The 26,031-nt window shown below is 40.2% G+C and overlaps 1 protein-coding gene across 1 annotated transcript; it reads left to right on the top strand.

Annotated features, from left to right (window-relative positions):
* The first annotated feature begins 1,208 nt into the window (after positions 1-1,208).
* LOC127422564 (coiled-coil domain-containing protein 92-like) lies at positions 1,209-23,889 on the top strand. The gene is made up of 5 exons (XM_051666192.1): positions 1,209-1,330; positions 1,433-1,554; positions 13,501-13,633; positions 15,538-15,585; positions 22,727-23,889. Exons 2-5 carry the CDS (start codon positions 1,543-1,545, stop codon positions 23,407-23,409), a joined length of 876 nt encoding a protein of 291 aa, XP_051522152.1. The 5' UTR covers positions 1,209-1,330; positions 1,433-1,542; the 3' UTR covers positions 23,410-23,889.
* Positions 23,890-26,031: the final 2,142 nt, after the last annotated feature.

Raw genomic sequence — 26,031 nt, 5'->3', positions numbered from 1 at the left:
CAAACTTCACAGTTGGCACAATGCAGTCAGACAAGTACCGTTCTCCTGGCAACTGCCAAACCCAGACTCGTCCATCAGATTGCCAGATGGAGAAGCATGATTCGTCACTCCAGAGAACGCGTCTCCACTGCTCTAGAGTCCAGTGGCGGCGTGCTTTACACCACTGCATCCGATGCTTTGCATTGCACTTGGTGATTTATGGCTTGGATGCAGCTGCTCAGCCATGGAAACCCATTCCATGAAGCTCTCTATGCACTGTTCTTGAGCTAATCTGAAGGCCACATGAACTTTGGAGGTCTGTAGCGATTGACTCTGCAGAAAGTTGGCGACCTCTGCGCACTATGCGCCTCAGCATCCGCTGACCCCGCTCTGTCATTTTATGTGGCCTACCACTTCGTGGCTGAGTTGCTGTCATTCCCAATCGCTTCCACTTTGTTATAATACCACTGACAGTTGACTGTGGAATATTTAGTAGCGAGGAAATTTCACGACTGGACTTGTTGCACAGGTGGCATCCTATCACAGTACCACGCTGGAATTCACTCCTGAGAGTGGCCCATTCTTTCACAAATGTTTGTAGAAGCAGTCTGCATGCCTAGGTGCTTCATTTTATACACCTGTGGCCATGGAAGTGATTGGAACACATGAATTCAATTATTTGGATGCGTGAGCGAATACTTTTGGCAATATAGTGTATATATATATATATATATATATATATATATATACAGAAGAGCATTATTGAGGTCAAATTTTTTTTTTTATTATTATTTTTTTTTTTTTACTCTCTGTGGGCCCTATGCAGAAAGTGAAAATACATGTTTGAAATCATTAATGAACTTCTGTTGAGTGGATTGCATATAACTTACAATGTATTAGCTTGTCTGGGAAGCAGCAGTTTCAAAACATCTTTTACAAGAGTGAAACACACTTAAAATTCAATTGAACTATTTTGTTGTACTTTTTAATCTGCATTTAAAGTTTTGCAATATGTACAGTCCAGTGTTGCAAAGTACAATTTCGGCCAGTAATATTCATTTAGCGTTGCATTTAGGATTGGCATCTGCAGTGGCCAGTTCCACTGAGCATCACTGTTTCCTCCATCAGTTGCATCATTGCATTGGTACTGAAGTTACGCCTCTCTCTGCTGCTGTCATCACGCGTGTTCCGGTCACGATGACGATGATGCTCTTCTTCAGTACCTTCAACAGACGCAGAACACACGAGGATGCTCCAGCAAGCAAAACGTCGGAATTCTGACTTTAATCGACCGTGACGTTGTCGGATAAATCAATATATCCTGTAATAGTGGACGTTGTGCATTGCGAAGGTAACGAGGGATTCAAATGTCTTCTTTCATACCGTTATTTTGGGATAGATCCCTCCTTAATTCTTCCTTTGAGATATGTATTGATCTTCTTTCAATGTTCAGCCTGGGTCGGTTCGTTGAAGGGCAGAGATGTAAAAGCGAAGGAGAGCACAGTAATTCACTTGATTGTAAAGCCTGATGTTCATCTTTGGATACTAATATAAACAGCTCTAATGGAGAACACGGTGAGTACTGTAAATAATTATGCTCAGCGTTATCTGAAGCGTTTATTTTTGTATATAAAAGAGTGACCAATGAGTGTGTCATGTGTAGCATTTCCAAGATCTTGACAAAATCTTAAAAGAAAAATTAGCCTGTACTTGAAACTACTAAAATCAAGGAAAATTTATGTAATGAAAGTTTGAAACTTATTTTGCTGTAGCACGTCATGTTCATGATAAATATAATTAGGCTAATATAGGCTTATATTAAGGTCAATGACGTGACGCTCATCTTGTTAAAAATATTACTTTAAAACTAGAATTCACACAAAACAATTACTTGAATACACCTATACTGAGATTAGCATGTTTTTAATTTCTGAGTTCAAAGTAATTTTTGATTGGCTATTTAATTTGTGGCTTAAAGTGAAGTGGTGTAAATGAGAAAGTAAATAAATAAAGAAATAAAATAAACAAAAGTTTTATTAAAAGCTGAAATTCTTGAAAAAAATCTTGAAATTCTTGAAAAATCTTGACTGTTTGAATTTATAAATTCAAACAGTCAAAAGGGGTCTGAATGAAAAAAATGCTATCCACCAAATTAAAGTCAGGTGTAACAGAATGGCTACCTGCTGGTAACACCTGACTTTAATTTGGTGGATAAAAGTTTTTAAAATATTACAAAATATAATTTTTTTTAAATTTATAAATTCAAACAGTCAAAAGGGGTCTGAATGAAAAAAATGTTATTAGATAATAGCATATATATTTTGCTATTATCTAATCAGTCAATCGTGTGGCAGCAGTGAAATGTATAAAATCATGCAGATATGGGTCAGGAGCTTCAGGTAATGTTCACATCAACCATCAGAATGGTGAAAAAATTTGATATCAATGATTTCGACAGTGGCATGATTGTTGGTGCCAGATGGGCTGGTTTGATTATTTCTGTAACTGCTGAACTCCTGGGATTTTCACACACAACAGTCTCTAGAGTTTACTCAGAATGGTGCCAAAAACAAAAAACATCCAGTGAGCGGCAGTTCTGTGGGCAAAAACGGCTTGCTATTGGCAGAGGTCAGCAGAGAATGGCCAGACTGGTTCGAGCTGACAGAAAGGCTATGGTAACTCAAATAACCACTCTGTACAACTGTAGTGAGCAGAATAGCATCTCAGAATGCACAACATGTCGAAACTTGAGGCGGATGGGCTACAACAGCAGAAGACCACGTTGGGTTCCACCTCTGTCAGCCAAGAACAGAAAACTGAGGCTGCAGTGGGCCTACCATTTGTGTACCTTATGAAATCCAGATTTGTCAGATCAGGTGATGTTTTTCCAATCGTCTACTGTCCAATTTTGGTGAGCCTGTGCCCACTGGAGCCTCAGTTTCCTGTTCTAAGCTGACAGTAGTGGTACCCGGAGGGGTCTTCTGCTGCTGTAGCCCATCCACCTCAATGTTCGGCGTGTTGCATTTTCAGAAATGCTTTTCTGCATAGAACAGTTGTAATGTGTGGTTATTTGGGTTACTGGCACCTTCCTGTCAGCTTTGATCAGTCTGACCATTCTCCTCTGACCTGCTTTGTTATTAACAAGCAATTTTTGCCCACAGAACTGCCGCTCACTGGATGTTTTTTACACCATTCTGAGTAAACTCTAGAGACTGTTTTGCGTGAAAACCCCAGGAGATCAGCAGTTACAGAAATACTAAAACAGCCCGTCTGGCACCAACAATTATGCCACGGTCGAAATCACTGAGATCACTTTTTTCCCCCATTCTGATGGTTGATGTAAGCATTAACTGAAGATGTACAGGTGAACCTAATAAAGTGACCGGTGAGTGTGTGTGTATATATATTGACAACCCTGTGGTCAAACATATGTAAATATATAGAAATAAAAATCAAACAGACACACATATATACATATAAAAAAAAATATATATATACATACATATATACATACATACATACATACATACACATAATAATCATACTAACTATATTACACTACTCTCTCTACACCCCACCCGAGAGCCCTCCAAAAACTCCAAATACCTGCCCCATTTCCGTATAAACATATCCAAGCCACCCCGTCTTCCCGATGACACCTCCTCATAAGCTGCCACCCTCCCCACCTCCGTGCACTACTCTGGATATGGGGGCGCACCAGCTGACCTCCAACCCCTCAAAATAACCTGCCTGGCAATCATCACACAGGTCAGAACCCAGTTCTCTATATGGCCATCCCCCATATTGATGACCGCTCCATCGCCCAGAACACAAAGTCTGGGGCAAAACAAAACCCGAGTGCCCACCACATCGCACACAAAATTCTGAACCTTCGACCAGAATTTCTGGATCTCGACACACCACCAAAAAACATGGGCCATGTCTCCATCCTCTGATTGGCATCTCCAGCAGGTGGGTGTGTCTTTAAGACCAAGCCTATACCACCTAGAGGGGGTCTAATAAAATCTATGCAAAATTTTGAATTGTATAAGACGCACCCTTGCATGTCTAGATGCAGACTTAATGTTTTTAAGAATCTTAGCCCACACTCCTTCCTCCAATGCCAAGTTGAAATCTTTCTCCCACTCTCTTGAGAGAAGGTAAGGCTCCATCCCCCAGACTCTGAATTAACAGGGAGTAGTACACTGATGCCTCATGACCTTTTCCAAAAGCCGCAATCACCTCTCCCCATGTGCCTCCTTAGGGGTGTGTGCTACTCCCAAAAATAGTACAAAGCAGGTGGCGCAGTTGTAAATACCTATAAAACTGAGGTCTGGGGATCCCAAAATGTTGGACCAAGTTTTCAAATGATCTCAACACTCCACTTTCATATAGGTCACAGAGTGTAGCAACACCCCTCACAATCCACTCTGACCAGCAGAAAGGGGACTTGCTAATACACAATCTTGAGAAATTTGAATTGTAAATGTTTATTTACCAATATAACGACTCCCTTGCTCTTACTTGAGCCAGCACTAAAGAAAACATGTCCACCCCATATCTTCCCAAATTTTTCAGCTTCCTGCGGGGAAAGATGCGTTTCTTGAAGAAACACTATATCATATTTCTAATGTTTAAGAAAAGAAATAACCTTCCTTCTTTTTATGGGGTGCCCCAACCCATTCACATTCCATGTGGAGAGAGATAGTACACTCATATTAACATTTGACATTTTGATATAATAGAAAAAATAAATTGTTTGCCAAAAACAAAGTTATGAAGACCACATTTCAACATTAATGCAACAATAAAATCCAGAACTTCCCCCAGAACAAAACAAACAGAAAAAAGAAAAGTGCCAACCGGCATCAATCCCTTTAAACTCAAAGAGTCCATGTATGCCTACGAGAGCCCCCGTGACAACTTTGCCATCGGATTGCTCAATTTTGCCTCACAAATTTGTAAGGCAAAATTACATAACATCAAATATTTTGTAAAACAAACCCCAACCAATAGGCAGAATAAACACAAAGAACGTGTAGACTCATTCACAGAACTGTCTCAAAGGTGTGTTCCTTCACAAAACAAATTCCAGCTGATTTAAAACCGTTCATTTTCCTCGGTCAGACAAACGAATCTTCAGTGAGCCAGCTGATGAGTGCAGCAGATGACGTAATCATTCCAATGTCCCACGAAAATACTCCACAAATCATACTCCAACCAACAGGAGGTATAACCACAAGGAACTAACAGATTCATCCATAACTGTCCCAAAGTAGTGTTATTTAACAAAACAAGCTCCAACCGCTAGGCGGAACCAGCACAAAAGGAAACAAAACACGCATCCCGGTTCCTCGGATGGTCAAGAGTCAATTCACTCGGAGGCCGCATAAAAGTATATCCCATGATTTACACAGTCCGCCAACTTTATAAAAGACATCCTTTGTGTGGGCATGTAGATATTTTGTGGTCATCCGTAATGTCTTTTCTCAATCTGCCAACTTCATTGTAAACGTGATCTTCCGTCAATGCAAAAGTTTATTTAAGGAAAAGTGTTAATCCACAAAACAAAACAAACTCCAGCTGCTCTGCGGAGCCAATGCAAAAAGAAACAAAAATGGCGCCCAGCTTCCTCAAAAAAACCAGAGTATGTACAGTGAGTCAATCCACTCACAAGAAAAACACCCAATGGTTACTCATCCATTGTTTCAATAAAAGCCATTGCCTGATTGGGACATGTAAATACTTTGCTGCCGTCCTTGGTGTTTATTCTCAGTCTGGCCGGAAACATCAGAGCAAAAGTGATCTTCCGCTGATTTAAGAGTTTCTTGCATTCTTTAAACCGATCGCGTTTCTCTCTTGTCGAGTTTGCAAAGTCCGGGAACAAGAAAATATTGTAATTCTTCCTAGAAAGCTTTCCTTTGCTCCTCGCCTGGCGCAACACGAGATCTTATCGGATGATCTCAAAAATTTGGCCAGAATCGATCGGGGCCTTTCTCCCTCAGCGGATCTGTGAGCAGGGACTCTGTGAGCTCACTCGATTTCCAGCTTGTGGCCTGTTATGTCGAGCAGACTCGGGAAAAGCTTGTCTAGGAATTTCACCATATCTCTGCCCTCCTCATGCTCAGGAATTCCAACAATTGGAATGTTATTCCTACGGCTTCTATTCTCAAGATCTTCAAGCTTTTCAAGAACACGTTCCAAATCAACTTTGCTCGCTGGCGGATTAGCGGCTAACTCTCTCTATGATGACTCCAAATAATCGATTCTTTTTTCAACATCTGTCACTCTTGTGACTAGCTCAGAGAAGTAATCGATCGACGTATTACAGCGAGATCCTCCAAGTCCGCAAGTACCTTCGTCAACATCACCGACATGTTGGACAGTTGACGCTGGATTCCTTCGAGTCCACGGTCCATAGGCCTGTCTGGGCCTTAAATGTCTTTTTTTTATCAGATTGTGGTCAGGGCTTTGTGATAGCCACTCCAATACCTTGACTTTGTTGTCCTTAAGCCATTTTGCCACAACTTTGGAGGTATGCTTGGGGTCATTGTCCATTGGGAAGACCCATTTGTGACCGAGCTTTAACTTCATGGCTGATGTTTTGAGATGTTGCTTCAATATAGCCACATAATTTTTCTTCCTTTTGATACCATCTATTTTGTGAATTGCACCAGTCCCTCCTGCAGCAAAGCACCCCCACAACATGATGCTGCCACCCCCATGCTTCACGGTTGGGATGGTGTTTTTTGGCTTGCAAGCCTCACCCTTTTTCCTTCAAAAATAACAATGGTCATTATCAAATCAAAATCAAATCACTTTTATTGTCACACAACCATATACACAAGTGCAATAGTTTGTGAAATTCTTGGGTGCAGTTACGAGCAACATAGCAGTCGTGAAAGTGATGAGACATATACCAATTTACAATAAACATCAGATTAACACAACACAATTAAAGTCTAATATACACATAATTACACACAACACAATATACAAATAATAACTCAGAGTAATACACTGTACAGTATACAATACACACAATACAATAAAAAAGTATATATAGCATATATAGAATGTACAGTAGGTTGTATTGTACTGTATTGACATTCAGGCTGTCGGTTGATAGTAAGTTGTTAAGAGAGAATCTAATATAATAATATATAATTTATGACAGTCCGGTGTGAGATATAAGAGTAAGAGTAATAAAGTGCAGTGCTGATGTATTTTGATCGTGGGAGATCAAGAGTTCAAAAGTCTGATTGCTTGGGGGAAGAAGCTATCATGAAGTCAGCTGCTGCGGGTCCTGATGCTGCGATACCGCCTGCCTGATGGTAGCAGTGAGAACAGCCCATGGCTCGGGTGGCTGGAGTCTCTGATGATCCTCCGAGCTTTTTTCACACACCGCCTGGTATATATGTCCTGGAGGGAGGGAAGCTCACCTCCGATGATGTGTCTGGCAGTTCGCACCACCCTTTGTAGTGCTTTGTGGTTGTGGGTGGTGCTATTGCCATACCAGGCGGAGATGCAGCCAGTTAGGATGCTCTCTACAGTGCAGGTGTAGAACCGTGTGAGGATGTGGCGGTTCATTCCAAACTTCCTTAGCCGTCTCAGGAAGAAGAGGTGCTGATGAGCCTTCTTCACATGGCTTCAGTGTGGATGGACCATGTGAGTTCCTCAGTGATGTGGACACCCAGGAACTTGAAGCTGCTGACTCTCTCCACTGGTGCTCCATTGATGGTGATGGGACTGTGTTCTCTGTCTTTTCTTCTGAAGTCCACCACAAGCTCCTTTGTCTTACTGACGAGGAGGGAGAGGTTGTGCTCCTGACACCAGTGTGTCAGAGTGTGCACCTCCTCATTGTCATTTCATCACTGTCAGTGATCAGACCTACCACCGTCGTGTCATCAGCAAACTTAATGATGGCATTGGAGCTATGTGTTGCCACACAGTCATGTGTGTACAGAGAATACAAGAGTGGGCTGAGAACACAGCCCTGCAGGGCTCCAGTGTTGAGGGTCAGTGATGAGGAGATGTTGCTGCCTATTCTAACCACCTGGCGTCTGCTTGACTGGAAGTCCAGGATCCAGCTGCACAGCGAGCTGTTTAAGCCCAGAGCCCAGAGTTTCTCATCAAGCTTGGAGGGCACTATGGTGTTGAATGCTGAGCTGTAGTCTACAAACAACATTCTCACATAAATTTTCTTTTTTTCCAGGTGGGAGAGAGCAGTGTGTATTGTAGATGCAATGGCATCATCAGTGGAGCGGTTGTTGCGGTAAGCAAACTGCAATGGGTCAAGTGAGAGAGGCAGCACAGAGCAGATGTAATCTCTGAATAGTCTCTCAAAGCATTTGCTGATGATGGGGGTCAGAGCAACAGGATGCCAGTCATTTAAGCAAGTACATACATACACATTATGGCCAAACAGTTAAATTTTTGCTTCATCAGACCAGAGGACATTTCTCCATAAAGAAAGATATTTGTCCCATGAGCACTTGCAAATTGTAGTCTGGCTTTTTTATGGCGGTTTTGGAGAAGTGGCTTCTTCCTTGCTGAGCAGCCTTTCAATTTATGTCGATATAGGACTCGTTTTAATGTGGATATAGATACTTGTCTACCTGTTCCTCCAGCATCTTCACAAGATCCTTTGCTGTGGTTCTGGGATTGATTTGCACTTTTCGCACCAAACTACGTTCATCTCTAGGGGAAAGAATGCATCTCCTTCCTGAGCGGTATGATGGCTGCATGGTGTTTATACTATTGTTTGTACAGATAGACATGGTACCTTCAGGCGTTTGGAAATTGCTCCCAAGGATGAACCAGACTTGTGGAGGTCCACGATTATTTTTTGAGGTCTTGGCTGATTACTTTTGATTTTCCCATGATGTCAAGCAAAGAGGCACTGTGTTTGAAGGTAGACCTTAAAATACGTACACAGGTACACCTCCAATTTAGTACACCTCATATCAGTACACCTCAAAAGCTAATTGGCTAATTGTCTAAAGGCTTGACATAATTTTCTGGAATTTTCCAAGCTGCTTAAAGGCACAGTTAACTTAGTGTATGTGAACTTCTGACCCACTGGAATTGTGATATAGTCAATTAAAATTGAAACAATCTGTCTGTAAACAATTGTTGACAAAATTACTTGTGTCATGCACAAAGTAGATGTCCTAAACGACTTGCCAAAACTATAGTTTGCTAATATTAAATCTGTGCAGTGGTTAAAAAATGAGTTTTAAAGTTCTACAGTTGAAGTAAGAAGTTTACATACACTTAGGTTGAAATCATTCAAACTAAATTTTAGGGGGTCACGTGACGCCATGCAAGGAGCAGATGTGTAAATGGCAAGCTCTGCGCACTTTGCTAGTTTTTTTATTATTTTCATGTTATAATCCAGTGAGATTCGATACACTTAGCTACATATTTGTTCTTTGAGGTAAATATGGCAAAGAAGTCAAAATCCTCGGGCTCTGGAGACATTAAAAGACACTAACATGCTCAATCTGAAACCTCTGACGAGCCTGCTACCAGGGACTCGGTTTGGAAGGTGTGGCGAGAGAAATCCAGCGTCAACTGTCCAACATGTCTGTGATGCTGACGAAAGTTGTTGCTGACTTGGAGGATCTCGCTGTAATACGTCGATCAATTACGGCGATGGAAACAAAATTCTCTGAGTTGGTTACAAGAGTGGCAGATGTTGAGAATCGGATCGATTATCTGGAGTCATCAGAAAGGGAATTATCCGCTAATTCACTAGCGACCAAGATAGACGTGGAAAGCATTTTAGAAAAACTGGAAGATCTTGAAAAAAGGAGTCGATGAAATAACGTACGGATTGTTGGAATTCCTGAGCATGAAGAAGGCAGAGATATGGTGAAATTCCTAGATGAGCTCTTCCTGAGTCTACTCGACATTACAGGCCATAACCTGGAAATCGAGCGAGCTCATAGAGTCCCGGCTAGCAGATCTGCTGAGGGTGACAGGCCCGATCAATTCTGGCCAAATTTCTGAGATCATCCGATAAAGATCTCGTGTTGCGCTAGGCGAGGAGCAAAGGAAAGCTTTCTTGGAAGAATCACAATATTTTCTTGTTCCCGGACTTTGCGAATTCGACAAGAGAGAAACATGATTGATTTCAGGAATGTAAGAAACTCTTACATCAACGGAAGATCGCTTTTGCACTGATGTTTCCGGCCAAACTGAGAATAGATACTAAGGATGGCCGCAAAGTATATACGTGTCCCAAGCAAGCACTGTCCTTCATAGAAACAATGGGTGAGTAAACCATTTGGTATTTCTCATTTGAGTGGATTAACTTGCTGTACTTACTCTTGGCTGTCTGAGGAAGCTGAGTGCCATTTTTGTTTCTTTTTGTGTTGGTTCCACCTAGCGGCTGGAGTTTGTTTTGTGGAATAACACTTGTCCAAGAAACGTTTGCATTGACGGAAGATCGCTTTTTCACTGAAGTTCCCGACCAGATTGAGAATGGATACTAAGGATGGCCGCAAAATATCTACATGAGGTGTCTCATATCTACAAAGGATGTCTTTTATAAAGTTGACGGACTGAGTAAGTCATGGTGTATTTTTTTGTATGTGGCCTCCGAGTGAATAATACACTCTTGACCATCCGAGGAACCGGGATACCTGTTTTGTTTATTTTCAGGACAGTTGTGGATGAATCTATTCATTCTTTGTGCTTATGCCTCCTGCTGGCTGGAGTTTGTTTTTGTGGAGTATTTTTGCAGGACATTGGAATGATTACGTCATCTGCTGTACTCAAAAACAGCCGGCTCACTGAACACTTGTTTGTCTGTCTGAGGAAACTGAACGGCTTTATATCGGCTGGAGTTTGTTTTGTGGAGGAACACACATTCGAGACAGTTCTTTGAATGAATCTACATGTTCTTTGTGTTTATTCTGCCTATTGGCTGGGGTTTGTTTTACAAAGTATTTTCTGTTATATAATTTTGCCTCACAAAATTTGTGCAGATGCACCGGACTTGAGCAATCCTATGGCAAAGTTGTCACGGGGGCTCTCGTAAGCGTACATGGACTCTTTGAGTTTAGAGGGATTGACGCCAGTTGGCTCTGTCGTGCGTGGGGTTAATGCGCACGTTTTTCTTTTTTCTGTTTGTTTTGTTCGGGGGTAAGTTCGGGGTTTGATTGTTGTATAATCTTGTTTTTGACACAGAATTTACTTTTTCTATTATATCAAAATGTCAAATGTTAATATGAGTGGGTTACCTTTCTCCACGTGGAATGTGAATGGGTTGGGGCACCCCATAAAAAGAAGAAAGGTTATTTCTTTTCTTAAGTGTAAAAATGTAGTATACTGTTTCTTCAGGAAACACATCTTTCCTCGCAGGAAGCTGAAAAATTTGGGAAGATATGGGGTGGGTATGTTTTCTTTAGTGCTGGCTCAAGTAAGAGCAGGGGAGTCATTACATTGATAAGTAAACATCTACAATTCAAATGTCTCAAACAGATTAAAGATAAATTAGGAAGAGTCATTATTGTTTTAACAGACATTCAGGGGCAAAGGTTGATTTTGGCTAATATATATGCATCTAACACTGATGATCAGGGCTTTTTTATAGATCTTGAAGGGATGTTACAAGCCGCTGGCACCCCTCATGATATAATATTGGGAGGAGACTTTAATCTCTTGGTGGACTCCTTTTTTTTAATTTTTTTATTTTTCCCCTTTTTCTCCCAATTTGGAATGCCCAACCATGCTCAACTCACCATGTACCCCACTGAGAATGAACCACATTATAGCGACCATGAGGAGTTTACCCCATGTGACTCTACCCTCCCTAGCAACCGGGCCAATTTGGTTGCTTAGGAGACCTGGCTGGACTCACTCAGCACACCCTGGATTTGAACTAGCGAACTAGTGAACTCCAGGGGTGGTAGCCAGTGTATTTTACCACTGAGCTACCCAGGCCCCCGATGGACTCAGTCCATGATCATAGTGAAGCAAAAGTGTGTAAGCCCCCAAGAGCAACATTGACACTTCACAGAATGTGTAAAAATCTTGGTCTTGCAGATATTTGGCGCCATTTGAACCCAGCTGGTAGGGACTATAACTTTTTTTCATATAAAGATTTATTCTAGAATAGATTTTTTTTTTTATATCTAAGTCCCTCATTTCATCTGTTGTGGATTGCTCAATTGGAAACATCCTAGTCTCAGATCACGCCCTGGTGAGTTTAGAGATGTTGCCACATACAGATAAAAATAAATCATATAGTTGCCGCTTTAATGTATCCCTTTTGCAAAATCCTGAATTCCAACAAATGTTAAAGACTGAAATCAATATTTATATGGAGACCAACTGGTCCTCATTATCCTCTGTGGGTGTGGCTTGCGAGGCACTTAAGGTGGCGGATCATACAGTATGCCTCATTCATCAAAAAATCCAAAGCACGTGAACTCGTGGAGTTGGAAGGGAATATTAAAAGTGCCGAGGCAGAGCTGGAGCACCGAATGTCATCTGATGGCTTCAGAGAATTGACCCGATTGAAATACAGATATATTACTATTTTTCGCAGAAAGTGGAGTTTTGGTTATTCAGGGCAAGACTTTGAGTCGGGGGACAAAGCAGGGAAGTTATTGGCTAGATATATAAACAGAGAGAGTCTTTTTCTACCATTCCCTCAGTGAAATCTGCTGGTGATGAAATATTTACCTCGGCCATTGATATTAATAATGCCTTTAAAGAGTTCTATCTTGATCTTTATAGTTATACATCTTCGTCTACTGATGAAGATATTAGAAACTTTGTGGAACCATTAGAACTCCTTAAATTGATGACTGAGCAAAAAAATTCTCTTGATTCTGAGATAACCTTGGAGGAGCTTGACAAGGTAATTAAGGCCTTACCTACAGGCGAGGCTCCGGGGCCAGATGGTTTTGCCATTTAATTTTTTAGATTTTATGTTACAGAATTGGCTCCACTTTTGTTAGAAGTTTATACGGAATCATTAAAGAATGAAAAGCTTCCACCAACCATGACACAAGCCCGAATCAGTCTGATTCTTAAAAAGGACAAAGAGCCAAGGGAGTGTAAGAGTTACCGTCCAATTTCCAGCATCACTGTTGCTCTAGGGGGCTTGCACACTTTTGCTTCACTATGATCAAGGACTGAGTCCATCAATAGATTAAAGTCTCCTCCCAATATTATATCATGAGGGGTGCCAGCGGCTTGCAACATCCCTTCAAGATCTATAAAAAAGCCTTTATCATCAATGTTAGGTGCACAAATATTAGCCAGAATAAGACTTAAAAAAAAAAAAAAATCTATAAAACAAACTCCAAATCGAATCGCACTAGTTTATGTCATTAAAAGTGTTAAAACTAGCAAAGTGCACAGATCTCGCCTTTCACACGTCCGATCCTCGTATGGCGTCTCGTGACTCCACCTATTAATTTGCAGTATATTAATTGATTCATTATTATAATACCTCAGACAACTTCATTTGTCAATGACTCATTTGTGTTTATTTTGGTAAAGGGCTCACCGGTTGTCTCGCTGGAGCAGCAGGTGGAGAGTGTGGAGAGGAGCATCATGTTTCTGAGACAGGAGCAACTGTCTCTGCTTCATGGACTACACCTGGAGATTCTGTCCCTTCAGAAACGCTGTACAGGTGTGTGTCATCACCATTTAGAATAAAACTCGTTCATTTAGATGTATCCATGAATCACACTTTTGGGTAAACATTTTTTTTTATTATTGCACGTAATACCACTGGGCAATGCCCCAAACCTCCGTGCCCCTGTGCATAGCAGAAGAGGGTTACATTGCTCTCTTTGACGGCACAGGCTCCACAGAGGCAACTACAGGTCAATAGCTTCCAGTCATTACAGGGTTTGTGTTTTTCCTCTCAGTAATACATGACCTTTCTACCTGAACATTTGTGTGGATGTGCTGAGCCAGCGCATAAAGCAGCACACTGCATATTAATCTCTCTGCTCTTCTGCCCTGTGAGCTATTGAGCATGCCAGTGTCCTAAGAACTCATAGTTCTTCTCTTGCAACCTTTTGATATTCTTTCAAACCTAAACAAAAATGGCTAATTTAAGTCAGTAACTGTGTAATGCCTACAACAGCATGAATAAATAATATCATTGCAAAGAAAACTGAAAGACCGTTATGTAAGATTTTGTGATGTATCTATTTCAAAAGGATGTGCAAAAAGCTGTTCACTAATGGGCTATATCTTTCCAAAGCATCTTCATGTCATCCTATTTGCCAAATCTGTAAAAACATTCTGTTTAATTTACGGTAAAATACTGGTAGCTGTGGTTGACAGAAATTTAAAAAAAAAATATATGGTAGACATGTTTAGGCTTTACATGATGTAATTTGAATGCCATATATTTTACTGTTCACTACCGTTTATATTATAAAATGATATTAACTTAATATATACTAACTTTCTGGAACTATAAAAGTATTATTTATTTATTTTTACTTTAAAATGGATTGTTAATCAATGTAGTAATTACAAAAGGCCACATGATGTCTTAAAGTTCATAGAGAGCTGCCCTTCCATGTGTATTAATTAAAGGGATAGTTCACCCAAAAATTACAATTTACTCACTTTCATGTCATCCCAGATGTGTATGACTTACTTTCTTCTGCAGAACATAAAGGAAGATGGATTTTTAGAAGAATATTTCACCTCTGTAGGTCCACACAATGCAGGTGAATGGTGACCAGAACTTTGAAGGTCCAAAAAGCACATGAAGGCAGCATAAAATTAATCAATACGACACAATTGGTTAAATCCATATCTTCAGAAGCACTATGATAGGTGTGGGTGAGAAACAGAACGATATTTAAGTCATTTTTTACTATAAGTCTCCACTTTCACTTTTGTGTAAGTGAAAATGGAGATTTATGGTAAAAAAAGGATTTAAATATTGATCTGTTTATCAACCAAAGTGATTGCATCGCTTCAGGAGACAGATTTAACCACTGGAGTCATATAGATTACTTTTATGCTGCCTTTATTAGATTTTTGGAGCTTCATAGGTCTGGTCACCATTTACTTTCTTTGAAAGGACCTACTGAGCTGAGATATTCTTCTAGGATGGCATGAAAGTGAGTAATTGATGAGAGAATTTTCATTTTTGGGTGAACTATCCCTTTAATACACATGTAGAAATAAACAAAAAACACCATCAGGGTAACATATGTGACACAAAAAAAAAATTCCAAAAAAATAAGAAAAACACCATTCCCATAAAATATAATGAAATGTGACTGATCACAAAGACTTCTGGGATTATTGTTTTTCACTGTAATTTTTACAATAGTTTACCGTAAGAATTACATGTAATGTCTTGTTAAATATATTATTATTTTTTACTGTACATGTTAAGGTAACTACCCGTTAAGCAATTAATGTTTTTTTTACTGTAGCATTTTTACATTCTTTTACCAGTAAAATTACAGATATTTTTTACAGTGTGGTGACCACTCTTATTTTGTAATAACAATAGAAAACACAGTGGGAATTAACTTTCTGTCTATTACTTTGTTACAGAGCTTACACAAGAACTCAACATCAAGTCCCCAGGCAGGAGTGGAGCAGGTGAGATCGCTTTATCACATACACACAATTTTATACACCTGTAAGAAATTTTGCTTCATGTTCTTGTGAGGAGAGTTGCTCATTATATACATTGACAAAATGTTAGCCTAAAAATGTGCTTCATGTGGTAAAATCGAAATAACCTAATTACAATTTTAAGGGTCAGATCAGATAGAAATAGCTCCTGAAGGTTACAATGGCAGGTTACACTTTTTATGGTGTACACTGGTACATAGAAATAAGAACAACAGGCATAATTTTGTACAACAGCAACAAGAATCTACAATATGTTTATTTACAGTAGACGTTGATATCTGCTTTTATATCAAGTTTGGAAGACTCCTTCAGTCAGCAAGCTGACATGTTTAAAAACATCATATTGACTGTTGTAACCAAAAAAAACAAAAATTATGTGTTTAGCACTTGCTTTGTTGTTTAGATTGTAAGTTGATGGCAAAATTCAAGTTATTGGATTCAACAAGGCCCATGCAATGTTTGTTATGGACTAAAGTACACTGGCGGCCAAAAGTTTGGAATAATGTACAGATTTTGCTCTTATGGAAAGAAATTGGTACTTTTATTCACCAAAGTGGCATTCATCTGATCACAATGTATAGTTAGGACATTAATAACATGAAAAATTACTATTACAATTTGAAAAAAATGTTCAGATCTTCTTAAACTACTTCAAAGAGTTCTCATCAAAAAATCCTCCACTTGCAGCAATGACAGCTTTGCAGATCCTTGGCATTCAAGCTGTCAGTTTGTTCAGATAATCAGGTGACATTTCACCCCACGATTCCTGTAGCACTTGCCATAGATGTGGCTGTCTTGTCGGGCACTTCTCACACACCTTACAGTCTAGCTGATCCCACAAAAGCTCAATGAGGTTATGATCCATAACACTCTTTTCCAATTATCTGTTGACCAATGTCTGTGTTTCTTTGCCCACTCTAACCTTTTCTTTTTGTTTTTCTGTTTCAAAAGTGGCTTTTTCTTTGCAATTCTTCCCATAAGGCCTGCACCCCTGAGTCTTCTCTGTACATGAAACTGGTGTTGAGCGGTTAGAATTCAATGAAGCTGTCAGCTGTGGACATGTGAGGCATCTATTTCTCAAACTAGAGGCTCTGATGTACTTATCCTCTTGTTTAGTTGTACATCTGGCCTTCCACATCTCTTTCTGCCAATTGTCCTTTGTCTTGGAAGACTGTAGTATACATCTTTGTATGAAAACTTTTTTGGCAATTCAAGCATTGTATAGCCTTCATTCCTCAAAACAATGATTGACTGATGAGTTTCTAGAGAAAGCTGTTTCTTTTTTGCCATTTTTGACCTAATATTGACCTTAAGACATGCCAGTCTATTGCATACTGTGGCAACTCAAAGACAAACACAAAGACAATGTACCTTATGCCCCGACTGCTGGCGGGTCATCCCCGCCTTCCTCGACTTGGGAGGAGACAGGAGGGGAAAAACAACAAAACAAAATGGCGAGGGAAAGGCCAACACGGAGCGACAGAGAGAGAGAGAGGAGAGAGATAAAAAGAAACTCACCGGTTCTCTGATGCGCCATCGTGTGTTCCTCGATCATTCCTCCACCCTCTCAGGCAGACGGCAGCCGCTACTCCCCGGGCGGACCGGAGTCAGACCTCCGACCCCCAGCGGACAGAACGCCCCCCTGCGTTCCCGGCGTCCCGTGGGGACACTCCTCCGCCCCTGGCAGCGGCCCTACCACTCCAGGCGGTCAGGGAGTCGCTTCCCTCCTCCCCCCCGCGGACGGAGGTCTTCTCTCGACCCCTCCGCGTTCCCAGGGGACGGCAGGGCACTCCTCCACCCCCGGCAGCGGGTCCCTCGCTCCAGGCGGTCGGGGGCGCCTCGCGGACGGCGGCCGTTCCCCGCGTCCAGGTGGTCGGGCTACTCCGTCCCCAGTCGGATGGCAGCGGTGCTCCCCTGGGTGGACGGCAGTGTCAAGGACTCTGCGACGGGAATCCCTCCTCCTTCCCGGGTTTCGGCATCAGTGTAAGGGGGTTCAGTGGAAAGGAGGAGGCGAGAACCGGCTTGACAACTTAAATAATAGTTTAATAATAAACTTAACCAAAAACACACAACCAAAACCACACAGTACAGCTGCCTGCAATTCTCTCTCTCTCGAACTGTCGTCCCTGGCCGCCTTTATCCCTCACACGCCCCATCAGGCTGATTGGGGAGCTGGCATGCATCATTCCAGCCCGGCCCCGCCCTCCTCGGCTCTACACTCGTCAAATCGTTATTAGTCTTAAATTGCCCCTATCTCAACTTTTTTGGAGCATGTTGCAATCATCTGATAAGAAAGTGTTGTACATTTAAAAAAAAAAAAATGAAATTCACGGGGGGTAAAACATCATATAATGTGTAGTTGTAGAGCTTTCAATATAGCAAAGGGTGATTATAATTTACAAATCACTAATTTTTGTTTTTATTAACATTTTTCATCCTGTTCCAACTTTTTCGGAATTGGGGTTGTAATTCTCAAAAGAGTTTGTGCGTGTACGTGAGCATATGTGTGTTTGTGTGTGCACGTGTGTGTTAGTGCACGTGTGTGTGTATGTGCGAATGCACAGGACCAAGGCCTTTATGTTTGCAAGCACACATGCACATATGTGAACATAAACATGATGAACATGCTCCAGAACACTAAATTTTTTTCTTATTTCTGATCTCCCCCATTCATTTTCAATGGCCGGTCATTTTTGACCGGGAACACCACAAGTGTGACTTTGTGCCATTTTTTACTAAATAAAAGCATTTCAAAATAAACTTCATGGTTAAACATTAAAGCACACTAGTGTGATAGATAGTACAGAATGTTTTCATATTTTATTTAATATTGCCAAAATTATCCACTAAGAATGCTTTTTTCACTAAAAAACAGAGATGCATAAGCTCAGTTCAGTGATGCCTACGATCAATAAGTTCCAAAACGAAATACAAAACCTGTGCTAATTTAAAACAATTTGGCAAAAAGATCTAATCCAATATTTGGTGATAATATAGCATAATGAAAGATTTATAAGCAATTTTTAAAGGCCGGTCATTTTTGACCGGGAACACCACAAGTGTGACTTTGTACCATTTGTACAAAATAAAAGCATTTCAAAACAAACTTCCTGGTTAAACATTAAAGCACACTAGTGTGATAAATAGTACAGAATGTTTTCATATTTTATTTAATATTGCCAAAATTATGTTGGTTCAACAAAAAATGTTGATCTTTAGGGAAGTAGGCTACACCTGGCCACAGCAGGACTGAAAGTGTGAAGTACAGTATAAGAATGATTTTTTAATGGCGTCTGATCTTTTTTGTTTTTATTTTATACTGTTGTATTTTATTTTATGGCCATTATTAACTGTATTAATGTTACTATTCATTAAATGTATTAAATACATTTAATATATTTTATTAAACATATTAAATGTATTTAATTAATACATTAATACATGTCATTAGTGTAAATTTTGTTATTAATATTATTGAATTTATAGTAACATAAAAAACAATATTACCTCATTAAGTTGCTTCAATGTAGCTAGCTACTTTTTGATAGTAACTTGCAGTGTAGCTAACTACTTTTTCAAAAGAGTAGCTTGACTGTAGCTTAACTACTTAAAATTATGAGCAGCTTGTAGCTTGTCAAACTACAGTTTCAAAGTAGCTTCCCCAACACTGGCAACAACTTCCTGTTCAATTCAAAACCAGGGAGGGGCTCTCTCAGGTGGAAGCGACCAATGAGCCAAATGTCTGAGACCGAACGCATAATAATAAAACAAAATCTTGGGTAGGCCTAGCCCACCTTTGTCAATCGGCCTGTGTAATTTATTGAAATGTAATCTGGGATGCTTACCATTCCAAATGAAGGACTTTGCTATGCTATCAAATTGCTTGAAATAAGAGAGGGGCACATCTACAGGGAGAGACTGTAGCAGGTAGTTGAATTTTGGAATACAATTCATTTTAATAACATTAACCTTCCCAGTCATAGATAAATGTAATGAAGCCCACCTGCGCACATCGCTCGAAAAACTTTTTATTAAGGGGTCAAAATTAACTCTAACTAAATCACACATATTTGCTGGGAATAAAATGCCCAAATACTTAATGCCCTGTTTGGGCCACTGGAAGGCGCCCGGCTGTAAAGCCGTTACTGGACAGTACGCCGTCAGAGCAAAAGCTTCAGTTTACATCAATTGACTTTGTATCCTGAGAACTTAGAAAAGGAATTAATAATTCTGTGGAGGCAAGGCATAGATCTAATGGGATCAGAGACGAATAATAAAATATAATCTGCGTAAAGCAAAAGTTTATGCGCCACACCTACTGCCAACACCCCTGGAAAATCATCCTCCTTTCTTATCGCAGCTGCTAATGGTTGCAGTGGAAGACAGAACAATAATGGGGAAATAGGGCAACCCTGCTGAGTGCCCCTATCCAGAGTAAAATAATCTGAAATTAATCCATTTGTTTGAACCACCGCTACAGGGAGTCTATAAAGTAACTTAATCCAACCAATAAAAGTATTCCCGAACCTGTATATTTCCAAAATCTTAAAAAGATAATCCCATTCTACCATATCAAATGCATTTTCGGCGTCAAGTGAGATGGCAGCGACCGGAGACTGATCATTCTCTACTGACCACATGATATTGATGAAACGCCTAATGTTGTCAGAAGAGCTGCGGCCCCGAATAAACCCCACCTGATCTATATGTATAAGAGATGTCATAACCTTACTTAATCGATTAGCCCAAATTTTTGACAATATTTTTATGTCTAGCTGTATCAGAGAAATTGGACAGTAACTCTTACACTTGCTTGGATCTTTGTCCTTTTTAAGAATCAGACTGATTCGGGCTTGTGTCATGGTTGGAGGAAGCTTTCCATTCTTAATGATTCAGTATAAACTTCTAACAATAATGGAGCCAGTTCTGTAGCATAAATGTGTGAGAGTGATTAAAAGAAATAGCTCACTCAAAAAAATAAATTGTGTTCTACAGAAAACAGAAAGTCATACGGGTGTGGAATTAATGGGTAAATGTGTAAATAATGACAGAATAATTTTTTTCTGGGTGAAATACACTACCGTTCAAAAGTTTAGGGTCACTTACTCATTCTTTTTTTTTTTTTTAACATTTTAGAATAATAGTAAAGTCATCACAACTATGGAATATTAGAAATGGAAATATGGGAATTATGTTAATCCAAAATAAATCAAAACTATGTTATATTTTAGCATCTTCAAAGTGGCCAGACTTTGCCTAGAATTTGCAAGAATGTACTCTTGACATTTTCTCAACCAACTTCTTGAGGTATCACCCTGGGATACTTTTTAAACAGTATCAAAGGAGTTCCCATCTATATGCTGGGCAATTAGTGGCTGCTTTTCTTAATTATTCGGTCCAAGTCATTTTTTTTTTTTTTATAAAATTTTTGTTTTGTAATGAAATAAATTAATATAGTGGCACAATTATATTTTTGTCTACAAAACTAATTTCAAACATTTAAGCATACGCCTTCAGATCAAAAGATTTTTAAGATCATGAGAAACATTTCAGGCAAGTGACCCCAAACTTTTGAACGGTAGTGTATTCCTTAAAAGATGTTATGTCTGCAATACAGTTTTATAATTTTTTTGTAGAAATGTGCCTTGCTTTGTTGCAGTAAAGCATACTCAGGGAGGTCTTGTCCTAGACATTTAATGTGTCTAATAACTCTGAACAGATGGCACACCTTGCCAGTAGCCAGAGCAGTGTGGAGATTAGTTGGTTTGGATTTACTCAGAGTCTGTAATCCTTAGGCACAGGATAGCCTTTTGTCTGCTTTCCCCATCTACATCCACCCACATTAAAGAACTCAGATTAGTTACAAATTTGCTTTTTACAGTTAAAATCTAATTTAAAATGGAGGGGCGTGCTCATATTAGACATGCCTGTTTCATATCACGTAGATAGTGGATCATACATAAGATCATACACTTCATTTCAGACATGGTTGTGCACCATACTGAATTGAATTGAGAATGTCTTTCTGCAAATTTGATGCAGAACACAGCATTTCACAGAATGCTCGAATTTACCCCAGAGTTTTATGGCAATATTTTATTTTTTATAATATTTTTATTTTATTTTTTAATTATTTAATTTTGTTTTAAATATGGTGAGCTGTATGGAAAAATTAAAGGGATAGTTCACACCCATACCCCACAAACAGCATCATTTACTCACCTTTATGACATTCCAAACCCACATTCAGTTTTTATCATAATCCTGCATGTATTGGAAAGTTGAGCTTCTAAGCTTTCAACGATGCCTATTTTGTGTTGGTCAAGACTGTAGTTAATATTTTTATTATTATTTATTTTTTATGTATTTTCTTTTTCTTCCAATTTGGAATGCCCAGTTCCCAATGTGCTTTTTAAGTCCTCGTGGTCACGTAGTGATTCACCTCAATCTGGGAGGCGGAGGATGAATCCCAGCTGCCTCTGTGTCTGAGACTGTCAACTCGCACAACTTATCACGTGGCTTGTTGAGCGCATTGCCACGGAGACAGCGCGTATGGAGGCTTCATGCCATCCACCATGGCAACCATGCTCAACTCACCACGCGCCCCACCGAGAACGAACCACATTATAGTGACCACAAGGAGGTTACCCCATGTAACTCTACCCCCTCTAGCATTTTCGGCGTCAAGTGGGGCCAATTTGGTTGCTTAGGAGACCTGGCTGGGGTCACTCAACACGTCCTGGGATTCGAACTAGCAAGCGAAAACTAACTTAGTTATTAATATATTTTTTTCTTTCTTTTTTCTTTTTTTTTCTTAAGTCTATGGATTTTTAACATAAATAAGTTTAATGAACTTAAATATTTGACTTTAGAGCCCAAAACCTGACATTACAACTTGATATGTCCAGTAATGACAACTTTAGGTTTTCAGTGTGTGACTGTGTTGAATTGTTTTGAATTGCAGTTCAGTAAATACTTCTGCCTGACATTTCAATTCATTTCAGAGTAATGTGCAATTTTAAATGCTCTAAATGTGCTATCATACAATCATGTACAGAGAGATTTATTACAATGGCTGTATCTGCTCAATATGTGTGTGTATCAGAGGTGCAGGAGGAAGAGGAGCTGCTGGCAGCTCGTTGTCAGGAAGTTGAGGAGCATTTGCAGGAGCAGCAGCAAATGCATAGTGACTTGCGATGGGAGCTGAGCCAGAAGGCAGTGCTCGTGGGCTCTCTTCGTGCCAGTCTGAAGGAGAAGGAGCGTCATTTCCTGGAGGAACTCAAACACCGCAGCCACAGGACAACTACACTCAACACCGAGCTGCAGAAGCAGACAGAGACGGCTGCATTTCTTTCCTTTCAGCTGCATTCCGCAAAACAGAAACTGCAGCAGCAGCACAGGAGGCCGGCCCCGCCCAGTGCGGACAAGCCCCCCCTTCACCCCTGCCCTCAGGCCAGTGCTAGCTGCCCGACTGTCGTCAAACCCAAACGCCGTAGCTCAAGCCGGCCGTCCTCAAATCTCCGAACCGAGCGCACTAGGGAGTGTGTGCCACGCGAGAGGGTGAAGGGCCCAGAGGAGCCCATGGCAATGCCTGACCCCGCCGTCTTCCTCTATCACTACAGACACAGAGCTCGGCTCCGCCCACCGCACAGACACGCCCTGCAGGAGGCAGAGGGAGGGGAGGAATCAGAGGAGCTTGATCAGGGAGCTTCAGTGAGCAGACTGGCAACAAGAGTAGCGAAAGCCACAGCAACTATGGCATCTACTACAAAGAATAATGCAGAATGAGCATTTCTTTTGTCCCCTGAGACAACCTTGCTTTATTTACGACAGTGACAGAAGTGTTTATTTTTGCAATACGGTTTGTTTTTTTACAGTTTGCACTGCAATGATGAATAGACTGAGGAGAAATTTTTGCTAATGTTCTTGTTGAACAAAAATCGACTTGTGTTTATTTTGCTTGAAAGCATTTTTGTGATCAGGTGTCCCAAGGGCCTCAATAAGCAAACAAAGTGCTCCATAATAACATATCCTAACCAGGCACAATGTGACAACTTTGCAGCGACATTGTATGTCCACACTCAATGCAAAACTGCAATAGGGAGCAGAATTTTGGACCAATGAGATTTCACCAGTGTTCAGTGTAATCTGATTACAAAGTAATTCGATACTTTAATCTAATTGCTTTTTAAAATTGAATAGTGTGGAACACGTTACATTTTAAATCTTGTAATCAGATTACAGTTACTGACTTTTAAGTAAATTCATTTTTAGGACATTACTTGGGTTATACATATATCTAAAATAATATTATGTAGAATGCATTTAAACCTGAATTATGTGCATACTGTATGTACATCTGTTAGTATTTCTGTGAGTGAGAAATAAGTAATGCTAAGTGTATGATTTGTATGCGACAATGAACAAGAAGAAAATATAGACATTATTTTGAATTTGTTGAGCAGAAAAACACAAATTTGAAAATTGAAAAGTCTTTGTGAATAGTGTTTTAAATAGTAACTTAAAAGTAAAGTAACTAGTATTGGATTTTACACTAGGCAGAGCTACCCAGCCTATCGCAGAAATAAAACCAAGCAATCAACAAAATGTCCTGCTGCTTGTTGTTTGTCGCATTTATGGCTGGTTAGGACAAACACTCAGATTTAGGCCGCGTCTGCACTATTACATTTTCATTTGAAAAAGCATTGATTTTGCTGCGTTTGTGCCTCTCACAGTAGAAAGTAATTTTCCACTACTGAAAACAAAGCATTCTGAAAATGCTCTCCATTACCGCAAACTTCGGAAAATTAGGAAGATATTTTTTTTTTTTCTGAAATAGTTTTTCGTGCTCTCGCAGTAAGTTCTGCATGGCCTCGCAATAGTTTGCGTTCCCTAACAGTAAGTATTGCATGCCCTCGCAATAGTTTGCGTTTCCTTACAATAGGTTTTGCATGCCCTCGCAAAAGTTTGCGTTCCCTCGCAGTAAGTTTTGCATGCCCTTGCAATAGTTTGCGTTCGCTCACAATACGTTTTGCATTCCCCTGCAATAGTTTTGCGTTCCCTCACAATAGTTTTGCATTCCAACGCAATAGTTTGCATTCCTTCGCAATAAGTTTTGCATGCCCTCGCAATAGTTTGCGTTCACTCGCAATACGTTTTGCGTTCCCCCGCAATAGTTTTGTGTTCCCTCACAATCGTTTTGCATTCCAACGCAATAGCTTGCATTCCCTCGCAATAAGTTTTGCATGCCCTCTCAAAAGTTTGCGTTACCTCGCAATACGTTTTGCGTGCCCTCGCAATAAGTTTTGCATTCCTTCGCAATAGCTTGCATTCCTTCACAATACGTTTTGCATGCCCTTGCAATAGTTTGCGTTACCTCGCAATACATTTTACGTGCCCTTGCAATAGTTTTACATTCCCTCGCAATAGTTTGTGTTCCCTCACAATAAGTTTTGCGCAATAATTTTGTATTCCCTCACAATAGTTTGCGTTCCCTCTCAATAGTTTTGCATTCCCTCACAATAGTTTTGCGTTCCCTCACATTAAGTTTTGCTTTCCCTCGCAATAGTTTGCATTCCCTCGCAGTATTTTGAGTTCCATCGCAATAAGTTTTGTGAAATAATTTGCTTTCCCTCGCAGTAAGTTTTGCATGCCCTCGTAATAGTTTTGCGTTCCCTCACAATAAGTTCTGTGTTCCCTCACAATAGATTGTGATCCCTGGCAATAAGTTTTGCATGCCCTTGCAATAGTCTGCGTTCGCTCGCAATACGTTTTGCATTCCCTCACAATAGTTTTGCATTCCAACACAATAGTTTGTGTTCCCTCGCAATATGTTTTGCATGCCCTTGCAATAGTTTGCGTTACCTCGCAATACGTTTTACGTGCCCTTGCAATAGTTTTGCATTCCTTCGCAATAGTTTGTGTTCCCTCACAATAAGTTTTGCACAGTAATTTTGCATTCCCTCGCAATAGTTTGCATTCCCTCACAATAGTTTTGCATTCCCTCGCAATAGTTTGTGTTCCCTCACAATAAGTTTTGCTTTCCCTCGCAATTGTTTTGCATTCCCTTGCAATAAGTTTTGCGTGCCCTCGCAATAGTTTGCATTCCCTCGCAGTATTTTGCGTTCCATCGCAATAAGTTTTGTGTACCATCGAAATAATTTGCTTTCCCTCGCAGTAAGTTTTGCATGCCCTCGCAATAGTTTTGTGTTCCCTCACAATCGTTTTGCATTCCAACACAATAGCTTGCATTCCCTCGCAATAAGTTTTGCATGCCCTTGCAATAGTTTGCGTTACCTCGCAATAAGTTTTGCTTTCCCTCACAATAGTTTTGCGTTCCCTCGCAATAGTTTGCATTCCCTCACAATAAGTTTTGCTTTCCCTCACAATAGTTTTGCGTTCCCTCACAAT

Source organism: Myxocyprinus asiaticus, chromosome 31 (assembly GCF_019703515.2).
Source record: "Myxocyprinus asiaticus isolate MX2 ecotype Aquarium Trade chromosome 31, UBuf_Myxa_2, whole genome shotgun sequence".
NCBI lineage: Eukaryota > Metazoa > Chordata > Actinopteri > Cypriniformes > Catostomidae > Myxocyprinus > Myxocyprinus asiaticus.
The sequence above is the reverse complement of the archived record's forward strand: the minus strand, read 5'-3'. Positions and strand labels throughout refer to the sequence as shown.